The sequence below is a fragment of the Ovis canadensis genome, chromosome 1 (assembly GCF_042477335.2).
Source record: "Ovis canadensis isolate MfBH-ARS-UI-01 breed Bighorn chromosome 1, ARS-UI_OviCan_v2, whole genome shotgun sequence".
NCBI classification, from domain to species: domain Eukaryota; kingdom Metazoa; phylum Chordata; class Mammalia; order Artiodactyla; family Bovidae; genus Ovis; species Ovis canadensis.
The window spans coordinates 81,465,327-81,486,027 of NC_091245.1; the positions used below are offsets into that span (position 1 = coordinate 81,465,327).

At 36.0% G+C, this 20,701-nt stretch overlaps 1 protein-coding gene across 6 annotated transcripts in view; it reads left to right on the forward strand.

Moving 5' to 3' along the window:
- Positions 1–1,166: 1,166 nt before the first annotated feature.
- Positions 1,167–20,701, forward strand: part of RNPC3 (RNA binding region (RNP1, RRM) containing 3) — a 28,177-nt gene continuing 8,642 nt past the window's right edge. For 4 of the 6 annotated variants that reach the window (XR_011258770.1, XR_011258771.1, XM_069599083.1 and 1 more), the window contains exons 1-9: positions 1,167–1,769; positions 2,915–2,962; positions 8,060–8,178; positions 9,074–9,157; positions 9,585–9,696; positions 10,760–10,828; positions 12,616–12,758; positions 17,457–17,582; positions 20,211–20,362. Coding sequence is in view for 4 of the 6 variants with exons in the window: in XM_069599083.1 (XP_069455184.1) it covers positions 1,578–1,769; positions 2,915–2,962; positions 8,060–8,178; positions 9,074–9,157; positions 9,585–9,696; positions 10,760–10,828; positions 12,616–12,758; positions 17,457–17,582; positions 20,211–20,362 (1,045 nt within the window). In the remaining 2 variants the exon portion in view is untranslated. The remainder of the gene's footprint in view (positions 1,770–2,914; positions 2,963–8,059; positions 8,179–9,073; positions 9,158–9,584; positions 9,697–10,759; positions 10,829–12,615; positions 12,759–17,456; positions 17,583–20,210; positions 20,363–20,701) is intronic. The other 2 variants (XM_069599114.1, XM_069599104.1) reach the window with 1 other exon arrangement.

The window sequence follows — 20,701 nt, forward strand, 5'->3', positions numbered from 1 at the left end:
AAGAGTTGGACATGACTTAGCGACTAAACAACAACTGTTACCATACTATTTCTAACAGTGTCTTTTGCCCAGGCTGCTGCAGTAGCCCAATTAGTCTTCCTGCTTCTACTCCATTTTTCATATTGCAACCAGAGAAATTTTCATATCTAAAATGTAATCATTACATACACATTTACACAGGGCTCTACTAAAAAATTGTGTCAGTTTCCAATTGCTTTTCAGATAATCAAGACTCCGAACTAACCCACAGGGCCCTCATGGTCTCCATACATGACATTTTGTGGATGGGTTCGTCATGGTTTCTCTAGTTTTTATTCATTTTACCCTTCCCAGCTCCCCAATCCGTTTTCCATAGGAGCCAAACTTTGGTATACTGTTTATTGCTATATAGTTATCATCTGATCAAGTATCAAATTAAAAAGAGCAGTAAGAGGCACCTTAGACCTCCAGACTGTGGTAGCTTCACCTAAAATACCTCTACCTAGAATCCTCAAGGCCCTCACTGTATGGAATAAGTAAAACATCTCAGCTTCACTCCATTCAGAAACAGGGCAGAATAGGGTAAAGTCCAGTCTTACTAGCAGGGTCAAATTTCAGCTCTCTCACTTACTAGCTGTGTGATTTACATCTCCTTGTACACATCAGAGTCTTCAACTGTAAAGTAGGGACTGATGTTAGGGTATCTCTTCCTGCATGCCAGTCCTGTCCAACTCTGTGCGACCCTAAGGACTGTAACCTGAGAGGATCCTCTGTCCTCACGGGAGAATCTAATGGAATACTGGAGAGGGTTGCCATTTCCTCCTCCAGGGGATCTTCCCAATCCAGGGATCCAACCTGTGTCTCCTGCACTGGCAGGCGGATTCTTTTCTCACTAAGCCCCAGAGGCCGCTAGTTTCATGAAAGGGAACAATGGCCATATCTTATCAGGCTGCTGTGTCCCATGATTCAACAAAACAAAACACGGTTTGTGTCTCAATTTTTCCATCCTTAAAACTGAGTTAGCCTGGCTATGCGAAGGCTACCGAGCCGAAAAACAAACTTGCAACCTTCAGGTATTACCATCCCAACGCCGCGGACAAACACCCTATATTTGTCAGCCAATCACAAGCTCTTGGAAACCTGCCAGAATTACAAACCTAACATGCGCCTTTCGGGACCGCCCCGGTGGCACGCCCAGACCGGCGCCCCGCTCGCACATGCGCAGCAGTAAGTCCTTCTGCCCTTGGGGTTACTTCCTCCTCGGAAAAGGCGGCTGAAGTCCGTCGTACTTTAACATATTTTAATCCTCACACCTCTCTCGGGGGAATTTTTGTTTAAAACAGCAGCAGCAGCTATCTGGAATTTGAATCATTTTGGTTTCCTATCACTGGAACTTCCCCTTTCAATCTAAGGAACTTGTCTCCGAAAAGTTGTCATCCGTCTGTGGTGCAGATCTCGCGAGAAGGCGACCGTCTCTCGCGTTATTTCCTTGCTTCCAGAATCCTTAGCGCGGAGTGGAAGAAGACTCTTTTAGCTCCGCTTCTTTTGATTACTGCGGTTTCCTCAGCGGCTTCCCAGGTGCTGAGTCTGTGTGAGAAATGGCGGCCCCAGAACAGCCGCTTCCGATGTCCAGAGGATGCCAGAGTTCTGTTTCGCTTTCTCCCCCGCGGGGCGACCGAACCCTTCTAGTGAGGCACCTGCCAGCCGAGCTTACCGCTGAGGAGAAAGAGGACTTGCTGAAGTATTTCGGGGCGCAGTCCGTGCGCGTCCTATCCGATAAGGGGCGTCTGGTAAGAGCGCGGGAACCCCTAGTTTCCGGGGAGGGTCCTAGGCCGGTGATGTGGGGAAGGGACGTTCTGACAGAAGGAAAAAGGAGAGTGGGGAAGATGCGCCTGTGGAGTGGAGGCTTCCTCTTCCCCTTCCCAGTCTGTCTTCTTTCATATCAAAATATCTTTCGTCCCAAATCAAGTTTTAATTGGTTTGTGCCTCGATTAGTCGCCGCACTGCGGAGAAGGGCGATTGAGAAAGGCAAAGCAGAAAGAATGAAAAGTAACCTTTGTTATATTCCTTTTCTCATCCACCCTGGGAATCTCGAAACTCCTCGGAATTTAGAAGTATTTCTCTTAAACTCAGGAGTACTTTCAAAAATATGTAACAAAGGGAAACTTAAAAATCTTGGTTTGCTTATAAGCCAGCGTTAAGACGTTCATCAAAATAGAGGAGAAACTACAGAAGTCGGCAACTTGAGTAAGCTAGTTACAGGATTTCTGCTAGATTTTTGAGGAAGATGTTCTTCATAAATATTGTATAACGTAATCTTTCAGGGAGTGATAATTTAAAACTATTAAAAGTCCAACCCAGGAATGTAGAAAATGACTTTATTTTCCATTATACCTGAAGATGTTTTACATGATTGCTCATTAAAATAGTGACGGTGATGTTATTAAATTTCTGCCAGATGATCTATGACGGGAGAGGACATCAATAGTTTGTCTCCCTAGGTGATTTTAATATGCAGCCAAGGTTGTGAATTGAGTTAAAAGAAAGACCCATTTAAACTTTGCATTTGGCTATATAGCGAAAAGTTTAGATCTTTGGATGCGTTATACATGGAACATATTTTATGATTTTGGATAGTTTAAGAGTGGACTTCCCTGGATAGTAGAGGTTTTTAAACTTAAGGACTGTTGAAGTACTTGAAAATATATTTAAAACATGCTGTGTGTGTGCAAGGCTTTCATTTCAAAGAAGTCTGATCCTAAACTGATTTAAAAACACTGTCCTGAAATTCACAATCAGTTAAATGATCTTGATTTTCTGCCTTTTCTGTGATTTTATTAGTGTGTCAAATCACTGTCAGCTGGTAAAATATCAGACACCCTTATGAGAAATTGAAATTATATTTGAAATAATTTGTACCTTAATTGTTTTTCAGAAACATACAGCTTTTGCTACTTTCCCTAATGAAAAAACAGCTGTAAAGGTATGACTCCTTCTTTTCTGTTACTTATTACCAACTTTCTGTTATACAGGCATAGTTAAAAAATGACACATTAGGCTAAACTATAGTTTTTAAAAGCAAGGTGAAGTAAGTGAAAGTCGCTCAGTCCTTTCCTACTCTTTGGGACCGGTGGCCTATATAGTCCATGGAATTCACCAGGCTAGAATACTGGAGTGCGCAGCCTTTTCCTTCTCTGGAGGATCTTCCCAACCCAGGGATCGAACCCAGGGCCTCCTGCATTGCAGGCGGATTCTTTACCAACTGAGCCACCAAGGAAGCCCTTTTAAAAGCAAAAAGGTTTGTATTTCCAGAATTTGCCTCATTGGCTGCGTGCAGCTTGTCAGTTGGCAGATTTTGCCCAAAGTGTAGATATTTGGGCATAACACTATTATGAGTTGACCAAAAAGTTCACTGGGGTTTTTCCTTATGATGTTATGGAATAGATTAACAGGAACATGAATAAAAATTGAACTGTAACTTTTTATATAATTAAAAATGACAAGCTTTGAAGGATGTAAACATCCTTTAGACATAAAAGTTGTAAGGCAAGATGATTTAAGCATTAAATAGAGAATGTATAATCCTAGGGGATCATTTGCAAAGGAGGTGACCTTTGAGGTAGACCTTTAATGATTAGTTGGATCTTGAGACAAAAACAAAGGGAAATGGGTGTTCCATGTTCTGAGACCGCTAAAGAAAACTGTGGACCATGGAAAGTTCTAAGTGGAGCAAAAGCTGAGGGTTGAAATTGAAATAGGACTTGGAAAGTAGGTTGAGTCTAAATTTGGGTTGAGGGGAGGGAGGGATTGAATTTTGTTTAGTAGTTATTCTTAAGGTACTTGAGAAATGTAAGCTGACCAGTAATATAGTCAGCTTTATGAAAGATATAGAGTTCATGTAATGGATTAGATAGGGAAAAAGATTAGACATGGAAAAATCAAAAGGAAAGGCTAGACAAGAGAACTGTTACAATGGCCAAGGCAGGAGAAAAGATCTGAATAAGGAAGTAAGAAGACAAAAGAAGAAGTAGATATACATTGGGTAGAGATTGTGTTTGTAGGTCCTGTGATCCCTGTAGATATGGTTGAGAGGGAACACGTGAAGATTTTCAGACTGAGTTCTTGGGTTATTACATTAGCTGATAAGAGGGGCAGGACTCAGAGAATGTTTTCAAAGGTATGTAATGCATTCATATGTTATCTATTGACTTTGAGAAGTCAGTGGGCTACTTCTGTGGAAATATTTTTAAAAGTAATTAAAAATATGGGTCTAGAGTGGAGGTAGGCTTAAAAATGGAATTTCTTCAACAAAGTGAATAAATATGGTTGCCCAAAGGAAGAAGAATCAGCAAAGAAGACAGGGAGGGAAGGAGAAGTTAAAAAGGAAGTAGAACTAGAAAACAGATTCTCATGGATGCAAAGAGAAGAGAGTTTTAAGAAGATAAGATCCTCTGATGACACAAGGTGAAGAATTAAAAGTCTAATAGTAAAGTACTTTTTATTGGGAAACTGTAGAAATGACTAAATTCTTAATAAGGGGAAAGGACACTTTAAATTGTAGTATATCCATACACTGGACTACAACCCTCAGAAAAATGAAGTCAAAAGAATATGTACTGATCAAGAATGTAACCCAGATAGATTCATAAACAAAGTTGGGAAATACATACTATGTAACCTTGGAGTTGAAAAGTACTACTATGTGTATTAGTGTATGCCTAGAACAAAATGTAGCAGAGCTATATACCAGATAATAAATGTCTTTCTCCCAGGGTGGAATTACAGAAGACTTTAACATTGTATATATTAAAATATAGGAGAACATTTTTTTCAAAAAAGACCTTTTGAAATACAGTTTTAAAATATTGTTGGTAAAATATGGTAATGAACCACATTGTTTTAGAGTCCAGATTAACTTGGAGGAGAGGACATGGAACCCATCATTATCTTTGGTAAATATTTGTATCGAAAGGAAGGAATGAGAAGATAGTAGCAGTGATAGAGTTTTTAGGTTATAGTGCACCTGATTGATAGTTTTTTAAAACAAAGGGAGAGAAATGTTTATAATAAGTAACTGAGAAAGCTATGAGGACTAGTTAACATTAAAAATTAAAAGCTATAATTTTGAAGAGAATGTGTAACACATTTTGAGTGGAAGAAACTTGAAGTAATTCAGCTGTATTTCAGATAATCAAAGGTTTGTTGACAGTGAAGAGGTCTAGATTGAATTAAGGACTTGAAAATTATTAAAACATTTAGGAACTTGGTTTGTATAATGGAGTCAAATAAGAATGCATAAAAATGGTAAAATAAAATTACAGTCTCAGGTAAGCCCTAAAGTTCCATTTGTTCAAAAAATACACAGTACCTACTATGTGCTGGATGCTCCTTTAAATCTTGGGATCTATCAGTAAATAAAACATAGATTTATGCCCTCATTTGAACTCATGTTCTTGAATGGAGAGACAGACCATAAATAATAAACTTAGTAAGTTTTTTAGTATTTTAGAAAATGAGAAATGCTATTTGAAAAAAAAATAGCATCAGGAATGCTGGGTTGAGAGGGTTAAGCTACAGTTAAGGTAGTTAGGGTTGACCAACATTTGGAAAGAAGTGAAGGAAGTTAGCTAAGGAATGAATCTGGGGAAGTGAACTGCAGTAAGGGAAATAAGTAAAATGCACTAGCTTGTGACCAAGGCATAAAAAATGGGGGGAGAAATTGGATTTGAGGTCAGAGAAGTTAGAGAGGGCCATGACATGTGCCTTCTAAGTACATTAGATTTTGCTGAATAAAATTGGGTGCCATTGTAGTACTGTGAGCAAAAGAGCATCATAATTTGACTTATATTTAGAAAGCTATGAGGACTAGTTGGGAGAAGGCAATGGCAGCCCACTCCATTACTCTTGCCTGGAAAATCCCATGGACAGGAGAGCCTAATAGGCTGCAGTCCATGGGGTCACTAAGAGTTGGACACGACTGAGCAACTTCACTTTCACTTTTCACTTTCATGCATTGGGGAGGGACATGGCAACCCACTCCAGTGTTCTTGCCTGGAGAATCCCAGGGACGGAGGAGCCTGGTGGGCTGCTGTCTATGGGGTTGCACAGAGTTGGACGTGACTGAAGCGACTTAGCAGCAGCAGCAGAGGACTAGTTAACATTAAAAATTAAAAGCTGTAACTTTGAAGAGAATGTGTGACACATTTTGAGAGGAAGAAAGTTGAACTCAACACTTTGTGTTGAGAATAGATGGAAGGCAGGGAAGAGTAGAAACAGAAAAATGTGTTAAAAGATTATACTGCCAGTTCAGTCCAGAGATTATGGTTGTTTGGACCATGGTGGTAGCAGTGGAGATGGTAAGGAGTAGTTAGATTCTAGATTAATTTGGAAGCAGAAGCAAATACCAATTTTGCTTGGTTATGCAACATGGGAAAGAGGTGTTAAGGGTTATTGAAAGATTTTGACATGACTAAATGAAAGAAGGGAGTTTCCATTGAAAGTTTCCGGATGGGAAACATTTGAGCTGAGGGTGGGGAGAGAAGATTCAGTTCCTGGAGTGTTAATTTTAAAATGTTTAAAATTAAGAGAAGCTATCCAATAGTTTGAATATATGTTCCTTGACTTAAGGACAGAGATTTTGGCTGAAATTATAAATTGGGAAATTATCAGCATAGAGACGGTCTTTAAATTTAGGGTACTGGATTAGATCCAAAAATAGATCTCTGGAGTATACCAATATTAAGAGTTCAAGACAGCATAAACCAAAGTGATTGAGGAGTAAAACACAATAAGCGTGGAAGAAAACTGTAGGGAAGTTATAATGTCTAGACTCTAAGTGAAGAACATGTACCAAGGAGGGAGTGATTGTGTTAAATACTATAAAATGAAGATTGAGAGTTGACCATTGGTGTGGCAGTACAGAATTTGTTTATGACAAGCAGTGTCAGTGGAGTGATTAAGGCATAAACCTGATTGGAGTGAGTTTGAAACTGGATGGGAGGAGAGGAATTTTAGATAGAGAGCATAGATGTTTCTTGAGGAGCTTTACTGTTAAAGTAAGGGGAGGGAGGGGAAAGGGGGGAATAGTGATAAGTGGGATCAATAGATGAGGAAAAAATACTTTTAGGATGGGAGAAATCAGATTGGGTTTGTATACTGTTGTGGACAATCCCGTAGAGGACAGAAAATTGGCAATGTAGGTAGGAACACAACCTGTACAGTTCCAGAAAGAAGAGGGACTAGGATTTAGTGTACAAGTGAAGTGAAGTTGCTCAGTCGTGTCTGACTCTCTGATCCCATGGAATGTAGCCTACTAGGCTCCCCATCCATGGAATTTTCCAGGCAAGAGTACTGGAGTGGGTTGCCATTTCCTTCCCCAGAGAATCTTCCTGACTGCGGGATTGAACCCAGGTCTCCCACATTGCAGACAGGCACTTTAGCGTCTGAGCTACCAGGAAAGCGTATACAAGTCAACTAGATTTAAATAAGAACATGGATCGTTGATATGTGATAACAGATAGAAGGGTAGAATATGTGGATTCAGAAGATGGTAGATGAGAAATTATGGTTTGGAATCCGAAGTTCTCATTTTGTAGCTTCATTTTTCTTAAAGTAGGAAGTGATATCCAAAGCTAAAAGAATGGGACAGGACTATCATGAAGTTAAGGAAGAAGGAAATAGTGCAAAATATTATCTTAGAGATTGGTAGAAAAAAATGAATTGAGAATGTAGTACGTAACTGGTTGGCTTCATTAAGATTGCCCTCAGATTTGTGGTTGTGATTGTGAATTTAAAGTGAGACCAGCCCAGTTCATTATGTTTGTTTTTCTAAACATTTTCTGCTGCATTAGCACAGGTAAAGTTGGATTTAACCAGATCTTAGTTTTGCTAAGTGATTGGAAGTGATTGCCTAATGAGTAATGAAGGCTTGGCAGCCTGACATTAGAAATGGGTGAAAAATAGCCAAGGAAATGTTATCAGCATTAACAAAAAAGTGTATAAATTACTTTGTATGTGGTCTCTAACAGATAACATAGGTACAGTTATTAATTATTTTACTCTTTTGTTCTTCCAACTGAAGGCATTGACAAGACTTCATCAACTGAAACTTTTGGGTCATACTTTAGTTGTTGAATTTGCAAAAGAGCAAGATCGAGTTCATTCACCATGTCACTCTTTGGGAACTGAAAAAAAGAAAAGGTATGTAGATAGGTTTTCCTAGCCTTGTAAAAGTTTATTATTATTTTTTAAATTTATTTGAAAAAATTTTTAAATTAAAAAATTACTAATTTTTTTAAGGAGTTGTATTGCTATTAGATTATTTTCAGACTAGCAAGTAAATAATCTGAAACAATAAATGATTGTATCTTTCTACTAAATCTAGTGCTTGAAAGCAATACATTTGTTTGTTCCTAATTATGCATTAGTAACCTGAGTATTGATTTAATATTAGGACTTAACCAGTGTGAAGTGAAAAGAGAGTAGGGTGAAAGCGTTCAACTATAAGTGGAGGGAAGGTAACTAGTATAAAGTCCTAATATATAACAAGGTATCATTAATAGGCACAGCCTTGATTCCTAGCTGTAATTCTTTGTAGCTATATAACCTTTATAAGTTGCTTTACACCAGTGGTTTTCATAGTACAATCCCTGCACCAGCTGCATCATCGAGAATCTTGACTGAAGGAAAGATTGTTCGTCCTTAACCTAGTCCTACTGAATCAGAAATTTGGGTTGTTGGGGCTGGGGAGGAGGATAGGCCCCAGCGGTCTGGTTTTTAAGAAACCCTTGCTAATGCACATTAAAGACATTTGTGTGCCACTATTTTATACCTGTGAACTTCAATTTTTGTGAGTGAGGGCTGTCAGTAAGATTAATCATACCATCTTTGTGTCATTGCTATGAAGAATAAATGAAAATGTGGCTTGCCTTATATAATATCTGGAATTAGTTTTCTTTTTCATTGGTATTTACTTAATAGCTGAAAATTGTACTTTTGCAGCTGTTTTTATAATGCTGTGTTTGAAAAGATAGTGTCATTTTAGTCATTCTGTTTCTTCTATAGATAACATCAATTTTGATTCCATATTTCTTAGGTCTGATGATTCTGTGGAAGATGATAAAGAAAAGAAAGAACTTGATTGTTTAACCATAGAAAATGGAATCGCACCAAACCATGGGTTAGCATTTTTGTTTGTATTTCATTGTGTCTTTTGGTTTTATTTTGGATAGGTAGGTTTGTGTGTATGTGGGGTATGTGTGTGTGTGTTGTCAAATAAGGTATTTTTAAAGGATATTTTAGTATATATAATGAAGATTTTTAGTGTGTTGATTAAACATATTGAGCATTAAGAGTTTGTCACTGAATTTGGGTTCCATGAAAATGTTCAAAGTTGTAAGATAAGCTCTGAAAAGAAATGCTATATTCTATAATGCAGAGAGACGGCAACTTGCTCTTTAAATGTAATCATTTAGATCTTTTAGGAACAGAGTACTCTTAGATTTACTGAATCATTTGAGCAATTTGTATGTTATTGGGTTACCTAAAATGAATTATTGATATGAATCTTACTAAAACACAATAAGCATTTTAAGTATTTTTTTTAGGCTGACTTTTCCTCTAAATTCATGCCTCAAGTATATGTACCCACCACCTTCAAGTACAATCCTAGCAAATATAGTAAATGCTTTGGCAAGTGTGCCTAAGTTCTATGTACAGGTAAGTAGAATAAACATTTCTCAAAGTAAATACTTTCTCATACTTTTTAAAAAATAGTTGTATTAATCAGACTAATTCCTAAAGGGGTGATTATATTTCAGAATTTTAAAGATGCCTTAGATTGGGCTGTTATAGCTAAGTACCATGATCTGGGCGTTTTTTAAATAATAGAAAATTATTTCTCACAGTCTGGAGGTTGGAAGTTGTATTCCAGTGTGCCAGTATAGTCAGGTTCTGGTGAGGGCCCTCTTCTGGGTGGAAGATGGCCATTTTCTCTTTGTAATCTCATGTAGCTGAAAGAGCGTGAGAGAGCTTTCAGTTTGCTTTTTATAAGGTACACTAATCCCATTTATGGGAGTTCTACCCTTATGACCTAATAACTTTACAAAAGCCTCATGTCTTAATACCATACCATTACAGGTTAGGATTTAACATATGAATTTTTGAGAGGGACATAAACATTCAGTCTATTGCAGAAGGTAGTGAAAAAATTACTACATTCAAGTATGGGTTTTTATAAACTATAGTGTAAAAATACTATGTTTATTATTAATAATACTAATAAGCATAAGCTAATTTGGGAAATGTAATTTCTGGTAATTCTTCATTACTTTAGCATATGCTTTTTCCTTTCCTAGAGGAAAAGATACAGAGAATCCCTCAATAAATGCTTAGAAATATTAACAATAAAAGATACTTTTAAGTACAAAATATAGATGATGATTTTCTTTATTATGCTTCTCTATGTTTCATAATTCACAATAATCAAGGGAAAAACACTTTAGTAAATTTCACATTGTAAGAATATAACATTTTTAATAATGAGAATAATGGTATTTTGTACAATTGATAAATATTTTAGGAAGGTTGGTCTTCTAAGATATACCAGTGCCTGAGATATACCAGTTTAGCCCTTTGCTGGTATTATAAAGGCAAGAGGTGATCCTTCCTTTGCACTAAATTAATCACTAGTGTTATTGCAGAGTTTTTAAGTACACTATCAGATGTGAGTTGAATCATGATTTTTCTATTTGATTTCAAATGTTTTATCCCTTTTATTAAGGTGCTTCATCTTATGAATAAAATGAATTTGCCTACACCTTTTGGACCAATTACTACCCGGCCTCCCATGGTAAGAAAGCTCTTGGAATTTTCAACATTCGAATTTTGCTTCTTGTGGTGAGATTATTGAGGCTAAATTTTACAAATGTTGTGCCAGTGACCTCTAACATGTACTTAAAATGAAGAACAAATACAAAGTTAATGTAATAATAGTCCTGTGGAGAACTGAAAGTGGGAAAGAGCCAGAACTTTTTTTTTTAATTTTTTCTTTCTTGGCCATGCTATGCAGCATGTGGGATCTTAGTTCTGTGATCAGAAATTGAACCCATGACCCCTGCAGTTGAAGCATGGAATCCTAACCACTAAATAGCCAGGGAATTCCCCAGAATATTAAGGTGATGTTTTTGGTAATAGAGGTCATCATTTCTCTTAGGGTTATTCAGTCCTTTGATCTAGAACATTGTGCTATCCTACAAGGTAGTTACATTTAACAAGCTGAATTGTCTAAAATTTCCATTTTTCTGGTTTTATTGCTAGTAAGTTAAATTTGGAGAAGTTAAAAAAGGTTGATAATTTTTTTATTAGAATTTACTGTGCAAATCTATCAATAATTTTGTTGGTAGGTTATGTCTGCTCTTCAGTAATTTTAGCAATTTTTTTATTTTGCTGTAATACTCAGTACTTTGTTTTTATTTTTTATTAATTGGAGTATAGTTTACAGTGCTATATTTCAGGTGTGCAGTCATACCTACATCAGTTATATTAATATATATATGTATAGCTCTCTTTTTTAGATTCTTTTCTCTATATAGACCATTGTAGGTTATTGAGTGGTTTCCTATGCTATACAGTAGGTTCTTATGTATATTATGTATAGTAGTGTGTATATGTCAATCCCAATCTCCCAATTTATCCCTCCCTCATTTCCCTCCTGGTAATCATAAGTTTGTTCAGATTCATGAGTGATTCTTAAGTCATGTTTGTAACTCTTTTATTTCTGTTTTCTAAACAAGTTCATTGTACCATTTTTTTAGATTCCATGTATAAGCAATATCATATGATATTTGTCTTTCTCTGACTTAACTTCATTCAGTAAGACAGTTTCTAGGTCCATCTGTGTCACTGCAAGTGACATTGCTTCATTCTCTTTAATGGCTGAGTAATATTCCATTGTGTAAGTGTCCCCTTAGTACTTTTTTAGATAACAGCAATGAGAAATTATTTTAGAAGGCTAACAAATAGAAAATTTGCTTTTGTATTGTGCATTGATTGCTTTTCTAATGTCTATATTGGCTTCATAATTTTTCTTTGTAACTCTAAAACCTCAATGCCTGGCATGTTGCCAGGATAATAGTTAAAATTATACTAGCTGCTGTTAACAAAACTCAAATCTTAGTCACTTAAAACAATTCAGATTATCTCTTGCTCATGCCAGGTTCATTCCAAAAGTAGGGCAGAATGGTGTTCTTTCCTGAATCACTAAAAAGATCCCAAGTTAATCTGCACTATATGCATTCCCTGGTTGGTGAGGACGTTAACGTGCAGCCTGCAGATAAAGAAACGAGAGAGTTTTATGTGTGAGAAGTCTTTATGCTTACCTTTTCATTGACTAAAACTCGGGTGAAATCTAACTGCAAGTGAAGTTTGGAAATTTACTGCAGCTAGGTGCCAAGGCAGAAGAAACAAGTTTTGTGATCTACTAAAGTCTACTGAGGCAAGTGTTCCATCAATATATGTTGAATGTGTAAAAGAAAACCATGAGGAATAGAGAAATGTGAGAATCATGTATCTGAATGGAAATAGTTTTCTAATCTGTAAACATCATAGATTACCATATTATTTTTTGTTTTTACTTAGTATGAGGACTATATGCCATTACATGCACCTCTTCCAGCTACATCTCCTCAGCCACCAGAGGAACCTCCTTTGCCAGATGAGGATGAGGAATTATCTAGTAAAGAATCAGAATATGAAAGCAGTGATGATGAAGACCGTCAAAGGTATGTCATGTCAAATATTTGTGTAGATTCTAGGAAACATAGAATATATGAATGAGATTCTCTTACTCTTCGTAAATTTTGCATATAGTTCTTCCTAATTGAGGGTCCTTAGCATTTGTCCATTTCCAACTCCCCATCATACTGTATAGATTAAGGCCTGAGACTAGAAATCAAGGCCTAAGGAAAAATTTTCACATGACGAGTAATTTTTTTGACTAATCATGGTATAAAATTGATCATCATTTTTTATTGATTCTGTATTTGTGAACTTGCCTACTTGTTACAGTTTATTTATAACTTCAACATCAGTAATTGCAGTGCTTTTACAGTCTTCTAGCAGACATGGGCATGTACAGAATGGTGAAAAATTTGAGTCATTTGACGTGCACATCACTGATGAGGTAGAATAAAGTGACATTCTGTCTTCTTGTTTCAGCTCTTACACTGTAAAAAAGGGTCTTTTTCACTGTTTATATGTATTATGTTTTTCACGTTTTTGTGCTGTTGTTGGTTTTGCTGTTTAAAATGCCCCCAAATGTAGTGTTGAAGTGCTATCTGCTACTGCTAAGTCACTTCAGTCATGTCCGACTCTGTGTGTCCCCATAGATGGCAGCCCATCAGGCTCTCCCGTCCCTGGGATTCTCCAGGCAAGAACACTGAAGTGGATTGCCATTTCCTTCTCCAATGCATGAAAGTGAAAAGTGAAAGGGAAGTTGCTCAGTCTAGGGTTTCCAAAATCAAGAAGGCTGTGATGTGTTTTATGGAGAAAATTCTGTGTGTTAGATAAACTTTGTTCAGGCCTGAGTTATAGTGTGGTTGAGTATGAGTTCAGTGTTACTGAATCAAAAATATATATTAAATAAGATGTTCTTAAAAGTAAACAAACGTAAAACGAGGTGTCTAATGATCAATTGATGAAATGTGAGCATGTGCTTGCAGGAACCTAATCCTGAATTTCCTTTAGGGACAGTGATTCATTATTCACTAATTGAATGTGAAGACCTTAGAGAGCAAAGTTAGGTTGTATTTCTGTTTTGTCAGTTTACTTCCCTGGACTTTATTTACCTCAGAGTAATTTCTAGAGCAACTTCATAGAGTTTTATACAAGAATATACAGAATGGGAAAGACTAGAGATCTCTTCAAGAAAATGAGAGCTACCAAGGGAACATTTCATGCAAAAATGGGTTCAATAAAGGACAGAAATGGTATGGACCTAACAGAAACAGAAGATATTAAGAAGAGGTGGCAAGAATACATGGAAGAACTGTACGAAAAGGATCTTCACGACCCAAAAAAGATCACTCATCTAGAGCCAGACATCCTGGAATGTGAAGTCAAGTGGGCCTTACAAAGCATCACTATGAACAAAGCTGGTGGAGGTGATGGTATTCCAGTTGAGCTGTTTCAAATCCTGAAAGATGATGCTGTGAAAGTGCTGCACTCAATATGTCAGCAAATTTGGAAAACTCAGCAGTGGCCACAGGACTGGGAAAGGTCAGTTTTCATTCCAATCCCAAAGAAAGGCAATGCCAAAGAATGCTCAAACTACTGCACAGTTGCACTCATCTCACATGCTAGTAAAGTAATGCTCAAAATTCTCCAAGCCAGGCTTCAACAATACGTGAACTGTGAACTTCCTGATGTTCAAGCTGGTCTTAGAAAAGGCAGAGGAACCAGAGATCAAATTGCCAACATCTGCTGGATCATGGAAAAAGCAAGAGAGTTCCAGAAAAACATCTATTTCTGCTTTATTGACTATGCCAAAGCCTTTGACTGTGTGGATCACAATAAACTGTGGAAAATTCTGAGAGAGATGGGAATACCAGACCACCCGACCTGCATCTTGAGAAATCTGTATGCAGGTCAGGAAGCAAGAGTTAGAACTGGACATGGAACAACAGACTGGTTCCAGATAGGAAAAGGAGTACGTCAAGGCTGTATATTGTCACCCTGCTTATTCAACGTATATGCAGAGTACATGATGAGAAACGCTGGGCTGGAAGAAACACAAGCTGGAATCAAGATCGCTGGGAGAAACATCAGTAACCTCAGATATGCAGATGACACCACCCTTATGGCAGACAGTGAAGAGGAACTAAAAAGCCTCTTGATGAAAGTGAAAGAGGAGAGTGAAAAAGTTGGCTGAAAGCTCAACATTCAGAAAACGAACATCATGGCACCTGGTCCCATCACTTCATGGGAAATAGATGGGGAAACAGTGGAAAGAGTGTCGGACTTTATTTTTGGGGGCTCCAAAATCACTGCAGATGGTGATTGCAGCCATGAAATTAAAAGACACTTACTCCTTGGAAGAAAAATTATGACCAACCTAGATAGCATATTCAAAAGTAGACCTTACTTTGTCTGTCTAGTCAAGGTTATGGTTTTTCCTGTGGTCATGTATGGATGCGAGAGTTGGACTGTGAAGAAGGCTGAGCGCTGCAGAATTGATGCTTTTGAACTGTGGTGTTGGAGAAGACTCTTGAGAGTCCCTTGGACTGCAAGGAGATCAGCCCTGGGATTTCTTTGGAAGGAATGATGCTAAAGCTGAAACTCCAGTACTTTGCCCACCTCATGTGAAGAGTTGACTCATTGGAAATGACTGATGGCTGGGAGGGACTGGGGGCAGGAGGAGAAGGGGACGATGACAGAGGATTGAGATGGCTGGGTGGCATCACTGACTCGATGGATGTGAGTCTGAGTGAACTCCGGGAGTTGGTGATGGACAGGGAGGCCTGGCATGCTGCGATTCATGGGGTCACAAAGAGTCGGACACGACTGAGCAACTGAACTGAACTGAACTGAATACAAGACTATTCATAATAATAATTGCAAATGAATTATTGTTTTACTTGTTGTTCTTGATGATCTACATATATTTTATTTAAAGCTTCTGGCAAAGAGCAATAAGTTGTTAGTAATGTTCAGCAGAGCCTAAACTAGAAATTGCTAAACATTTTCTGTAGGGAGACAGAATTCTGTTGTCGTGGGAAAGCACCAGTGGATGATACCTAAATGAATTGTTGTTGCTATCTTTAAGTGAAACTTTCTATTTAAAAATAAACAGACAATGACTAGATTTGGTCCTTCAGCTGTAATTTGTCAACCCCTAGCCTAGAAGACCTGTATAGGCAAATGGTGTGAATCACAGATACACACAGAAGCCACCAGATACAGAGGGAGTGTTTTGACAGGAATCGGAATCCAAGCAGAGAATCTAGGCACCATATACAAGTAATCACCAGCAATTTGAATATTACTAAAGCAACATCCACTTGAGTAGTGTGGCTCCTTATACATTCTCTTTCTAGTGAAAGAGTTAAAAGTCAAAGCATAGGTGGGGTTAAAATTACCAAAATTGGAGTTAATAGAACATCTGTCTTGAATAGAGATATTTATGAAGGCTGGCAGCTTTTGTTAGACTAATTTGTTGCTAAATAAAGAAAAAAAGTATTACAGTGGATTAATTAACCTCTGTAAATTTTATTTTCTTTATGAAAACAATGATAGTAATGAGAAATGTTTTATAGGCTGGCCACAACTGTTTTTGTTTTATTTGAATTTCCATTTAGGGATGTAGTGAGGAAGTCTGCAACTAATTCATTTCAAGTCATGAGAACAAAGCCTTTGAATGAACTAAGCTAAGCTCTGGTTTCATGCTTCTTTGTTATTTTTGGAAATTATAAAACATGCTACTTCGTATTATTGATTACTTACATAAAATATGCCTTGCACTGTTGTAGAGGCTTAGTATACTTTTGGTGAGCAATTTATGAATATAGATATATGTTTCATATAACTGGATTTATTCATAAAATTTTTGTTAAACCATGGTTTTTAAGAGGCTTTAAAAATTTGTAGCATATGTTTTCATTTTTTTCCTGCTTAAGGAAAAAGGGTTTAAAACTTATTTTAACTCTTAACTACATATTATTGTGCTTGTTTTCAAATTTCACAAATTTAACTCTGGAGAAGTAGAGCTGTGACTAATGGTTTTGAACTTGCTTTGTGGAAACATTGTATCTGATCCTGTGGAAGAGCCAAGAAAGACTAGAGATCTATGTTAAATATTCATAACCATAACAGAGATAAGTTATATACAAAGTATCAATTGTCACCCCTTGGTTGATTAAGCTACTTTAGAGTATAATACTTGAAAACTCTGTTTTCAGGAACAGTGTAAGTTATCTTGTTTATAGAAGGATGCTTTCCAACAATTATGTGCAAAATATTTTTAACTTAAGTATTTAAGCCTAGGTTTTCTTTAATAATTAGAATATGAATCAAAATAATTTTACTATGTTTATAAGATCTGTTGACTATGCGTCAAGGCAAGAGCAGTAAAGTTACATAGATTATATTTAGTGTATCTTGTTTAACTTTTTGACACAAAGTACAGTCATTTATTTGGGCAACTAATAATTTTCTTAATAAAACATATCTTTAAAGCTTGACAAGTTGCAATTAAGTAAATTCCCAGTTCCTTCAAGCTAAGATGAGGATTGATCAAGGAGATTCATAACTTGAGCTTTTGTCAAATGAATTGTATCTTAAATTATGACTTAGAGATTCTACTTAAGCCATATAAATCATTTTATAATTTATAAGCTCAAATAAAAATTTAAGCTTAACAAAAACAATGGTAAATAACTGGGCTTTTACATAAATCTTTTTTACTTTTCTTTCCGTTAATGTAGAATGACCAAACTAATGGAACTGGCAAATCTTCAGCCCAAAAGACCAAAACCAGTAAAGCAACGCCATGTGAGAAAAAAGAGAAAAATAAAGGATATGTTGAATATACCATCATCTGCTTCACACAGGTAGTTTTGTTTTAGATTATTGGATAAGGGTTCTTTATATAATTTCTTTAATTGCTTAACTGAAATCATTTCTCATTCTGACTTTTATCAGTCCGTTTCGTTTACCAATGATTTCTTATTTGCCAAATTCACAAGTATCCCTAATTTTCTCAAAGTTGACTAGCATTTGATGCTATTGACTATGCCAGGTTTCAAAATTGTCCACCTTTAATTTTTTGTTTCTCAGATTTAACTCCGTCGCTTCCTCTTTTTCTTCCTACTTTTTTCTTTTTTGACTTTCACTCACTCACTTACTTGCTTTTTAAGTATTGGATTCCATATGTTCCTGTCTGTGGTCATTTTCCCTTCATATATTTTTACTACTTGTTAATATCATTAGTTTTTATGATTCACCTGTTGTAGCTGATAGATTCCAAATCTCTCTCTCTAGATTTAAACTCCTGAGTTTTATTTCCAGTTTCTTGTTTGTATACTCAGTGTCTTGTATGCACTTAAAGTATTATTCAAAGCAAAATTAATTTACTTTCATTATGTCTTTCTCTTCCTATACTGACAGTTTGATAATGGCATCACCAGTGTGCTTATATGAAAGTTTGTTAGTTTTTCCTAACTTCACTACCTGATATCAAACATTTTTTTGCTAGCAGGTAAAAGTTCACATGGCTTAGCACACAGGACCTACCTTTAAATATTTATTAAATGTGTGATAAGTTCCATGCTAAATATTGTGGGGTTTAGAGCATGCTTCCAAAGCTCAGAACTACCTTTTCAAACAGTGAGTTAATAGTCTTATGGGCAGGTAAAACATATGCACAGATGACCATTGTATTAGCAATTATAATAGTAAATAATATAACAAGATGTAACTGAGAGTGAAAGATTGTGAGAAAGGAGAAATCACAGCCAGTTAAGAAATCTGGAAAGACTTTAAGACAGAGGAGACAGTTTGAGCTGGGCTTGAAGGAGGAGAGACAAAAGTGAGTCAGGGGAGAGAGATGCAATTTGAATAAAAAAGTACAGTTCTAGAGGTAAGGCAGTTTGGTGCTTAGGAATAGAAATGATGAAAGGGAAAGCTAGAAGGATGCGGAGATACCTGCCTTAAATGTTACGTAACAATATTTGAGTACATTGAAGGAGCTGTTTTAATACATTAAAACATTAAAAATTTCTCTCAGATTTTATCTTCTTACAGTAAGCTTTCAGGAAATATACTGATGTGGCGTGATGATCAGGGCAATGAATATGAAAGAATTTTATTAGATATAAATTAACTTCCCAGTATGTCTTAAACTTTGTGTTAGAATAGAGAAATTGCCAGTGAAATAGTGTTTATTACTGTGTATTTTGTTTGAAATGTATTATCCCTTTTGACTGATTATCTGACATTTTGCATTAACAAATTTTTTTTTTGAAATTATGTTAGAAATTATTAGCCTGTTTGCCATGGATTTCTGTGTACTTACATATCTTAATCAACGAAAATTGCCATTAATTACAGTTTTAATTCTGTTCAGCTTTTCTACAAGGTAAATTTCCTTTGAACTTGTAAGTAACTTCATAAATGGAGAAAAGTTTGTTAAAATGATATTTTTACATTTTTAAAGGAATAGGTCTTTAATCTTTGGATTTTTTAGAATTATATTCTCATGTTAAGTGTACATATTATGATGCATATTTCCCACCTATGTATGTTTTGACACCACAGTCCCATGCTTTTAATCCCTATAACAGCACCAAACAATTAAAAACTAATATAGTTGACCCTTAAACAACATGGGTTTTAACTGTGTGGGTCCACTTGTATGCGGATTTTTTCAGTAAATACTACAGTACTACATGATCTGAGGTTGGTTAAGTCCACGGATATGGATCCATGAATACAGAGGAACCATGGATATGGAATGTTGACGAAGTTATATGCATACAGGTTTTTGACTGCTGGGGTCAGGACCCCTAACCTCTTGAGTTGTTCAAAGGTCAGCTGTAATATGAACCAATTATATTTTCCAGTGACTACATTAAAAGATGAAATTTATTTTAATAATGTATTTTATTTAACCAGTTATACCTGAACTATTATTTCAAAATACAGTTAATATAAAACACTATTGAAATGTTTTACATTTCTTTTTTTCCACACAAAGTTGTCAAACTCTGGTGTATATTTTGTACTTAGAACATAAGTACAGATTAGAACATAAGCAAGATTTCAAGTGCTTATTAGCCACTTGTGGCCTATGGCTACTCCATTGGCCAGCATAGATTTATTATATGTAGTATATAGAATACAGTGCATAAAATGCTTACATTACACATAGAATGAACTTTTTTGCATATTGGCCAATATCCTGATGTTTAGAATCAATAGTCCTAAAGTTCTGTCTCTTGTCTGACTGACTTTATGCAATTATTTAACATTCTTTAATCTCAAACTCCTTACCTGTCTAAACTAAGAATTTAATAATATCCATATGAGAAGTAGGATTTTTGAAGTATTAAATGTAAGTTACTTTGTTCAGTGCCTCTAGTGTGTTTTATTAGCTTTTTAAATTTAAAGTTAATATGAAATAATGTTTTTCTCAAAATTGTTTGCAATTACAAAGTAATGCTATGATTGTTTATAAACAGCAGTTTACATCCAGTATTGTTACCTTCGGATGTATTTGACCAACCACAACCTGTAGGTAATAAAAAAATTGAATTCCATATATCTACTGACATGCAAGCTGCATTTAAGAAAGATTTAGAAAAGCAACAGAATTGTGAAGAAGAAAATTGTGGTAAGCATATTCGAGTTCTTTAACATGCTATGTAAAAATTTTTCTCAATCAGTTTTTTGTATTAGAATTAAATTGTATATGCTTCTGTGTTTAGTATATGTGAGTATATTTAAAATGTGCAGTTATGTCTTCCTTAGTTAGTGTCATGGAATACTATTCATTTTAAACTTTTTAAATAAAACTAAAATTGGTGCTAAATGTGTTACCTTTTACTAGTAATGAACTCTAGGGTGAAATTTAGTCTGGTTTTTGCTGATATTTATTTACTTAAAAAATATAAGTGTTTCTTGTATTGAATTATTTTTCATTGCTTACTAAATGTGTGATGCTCTGTGGTTT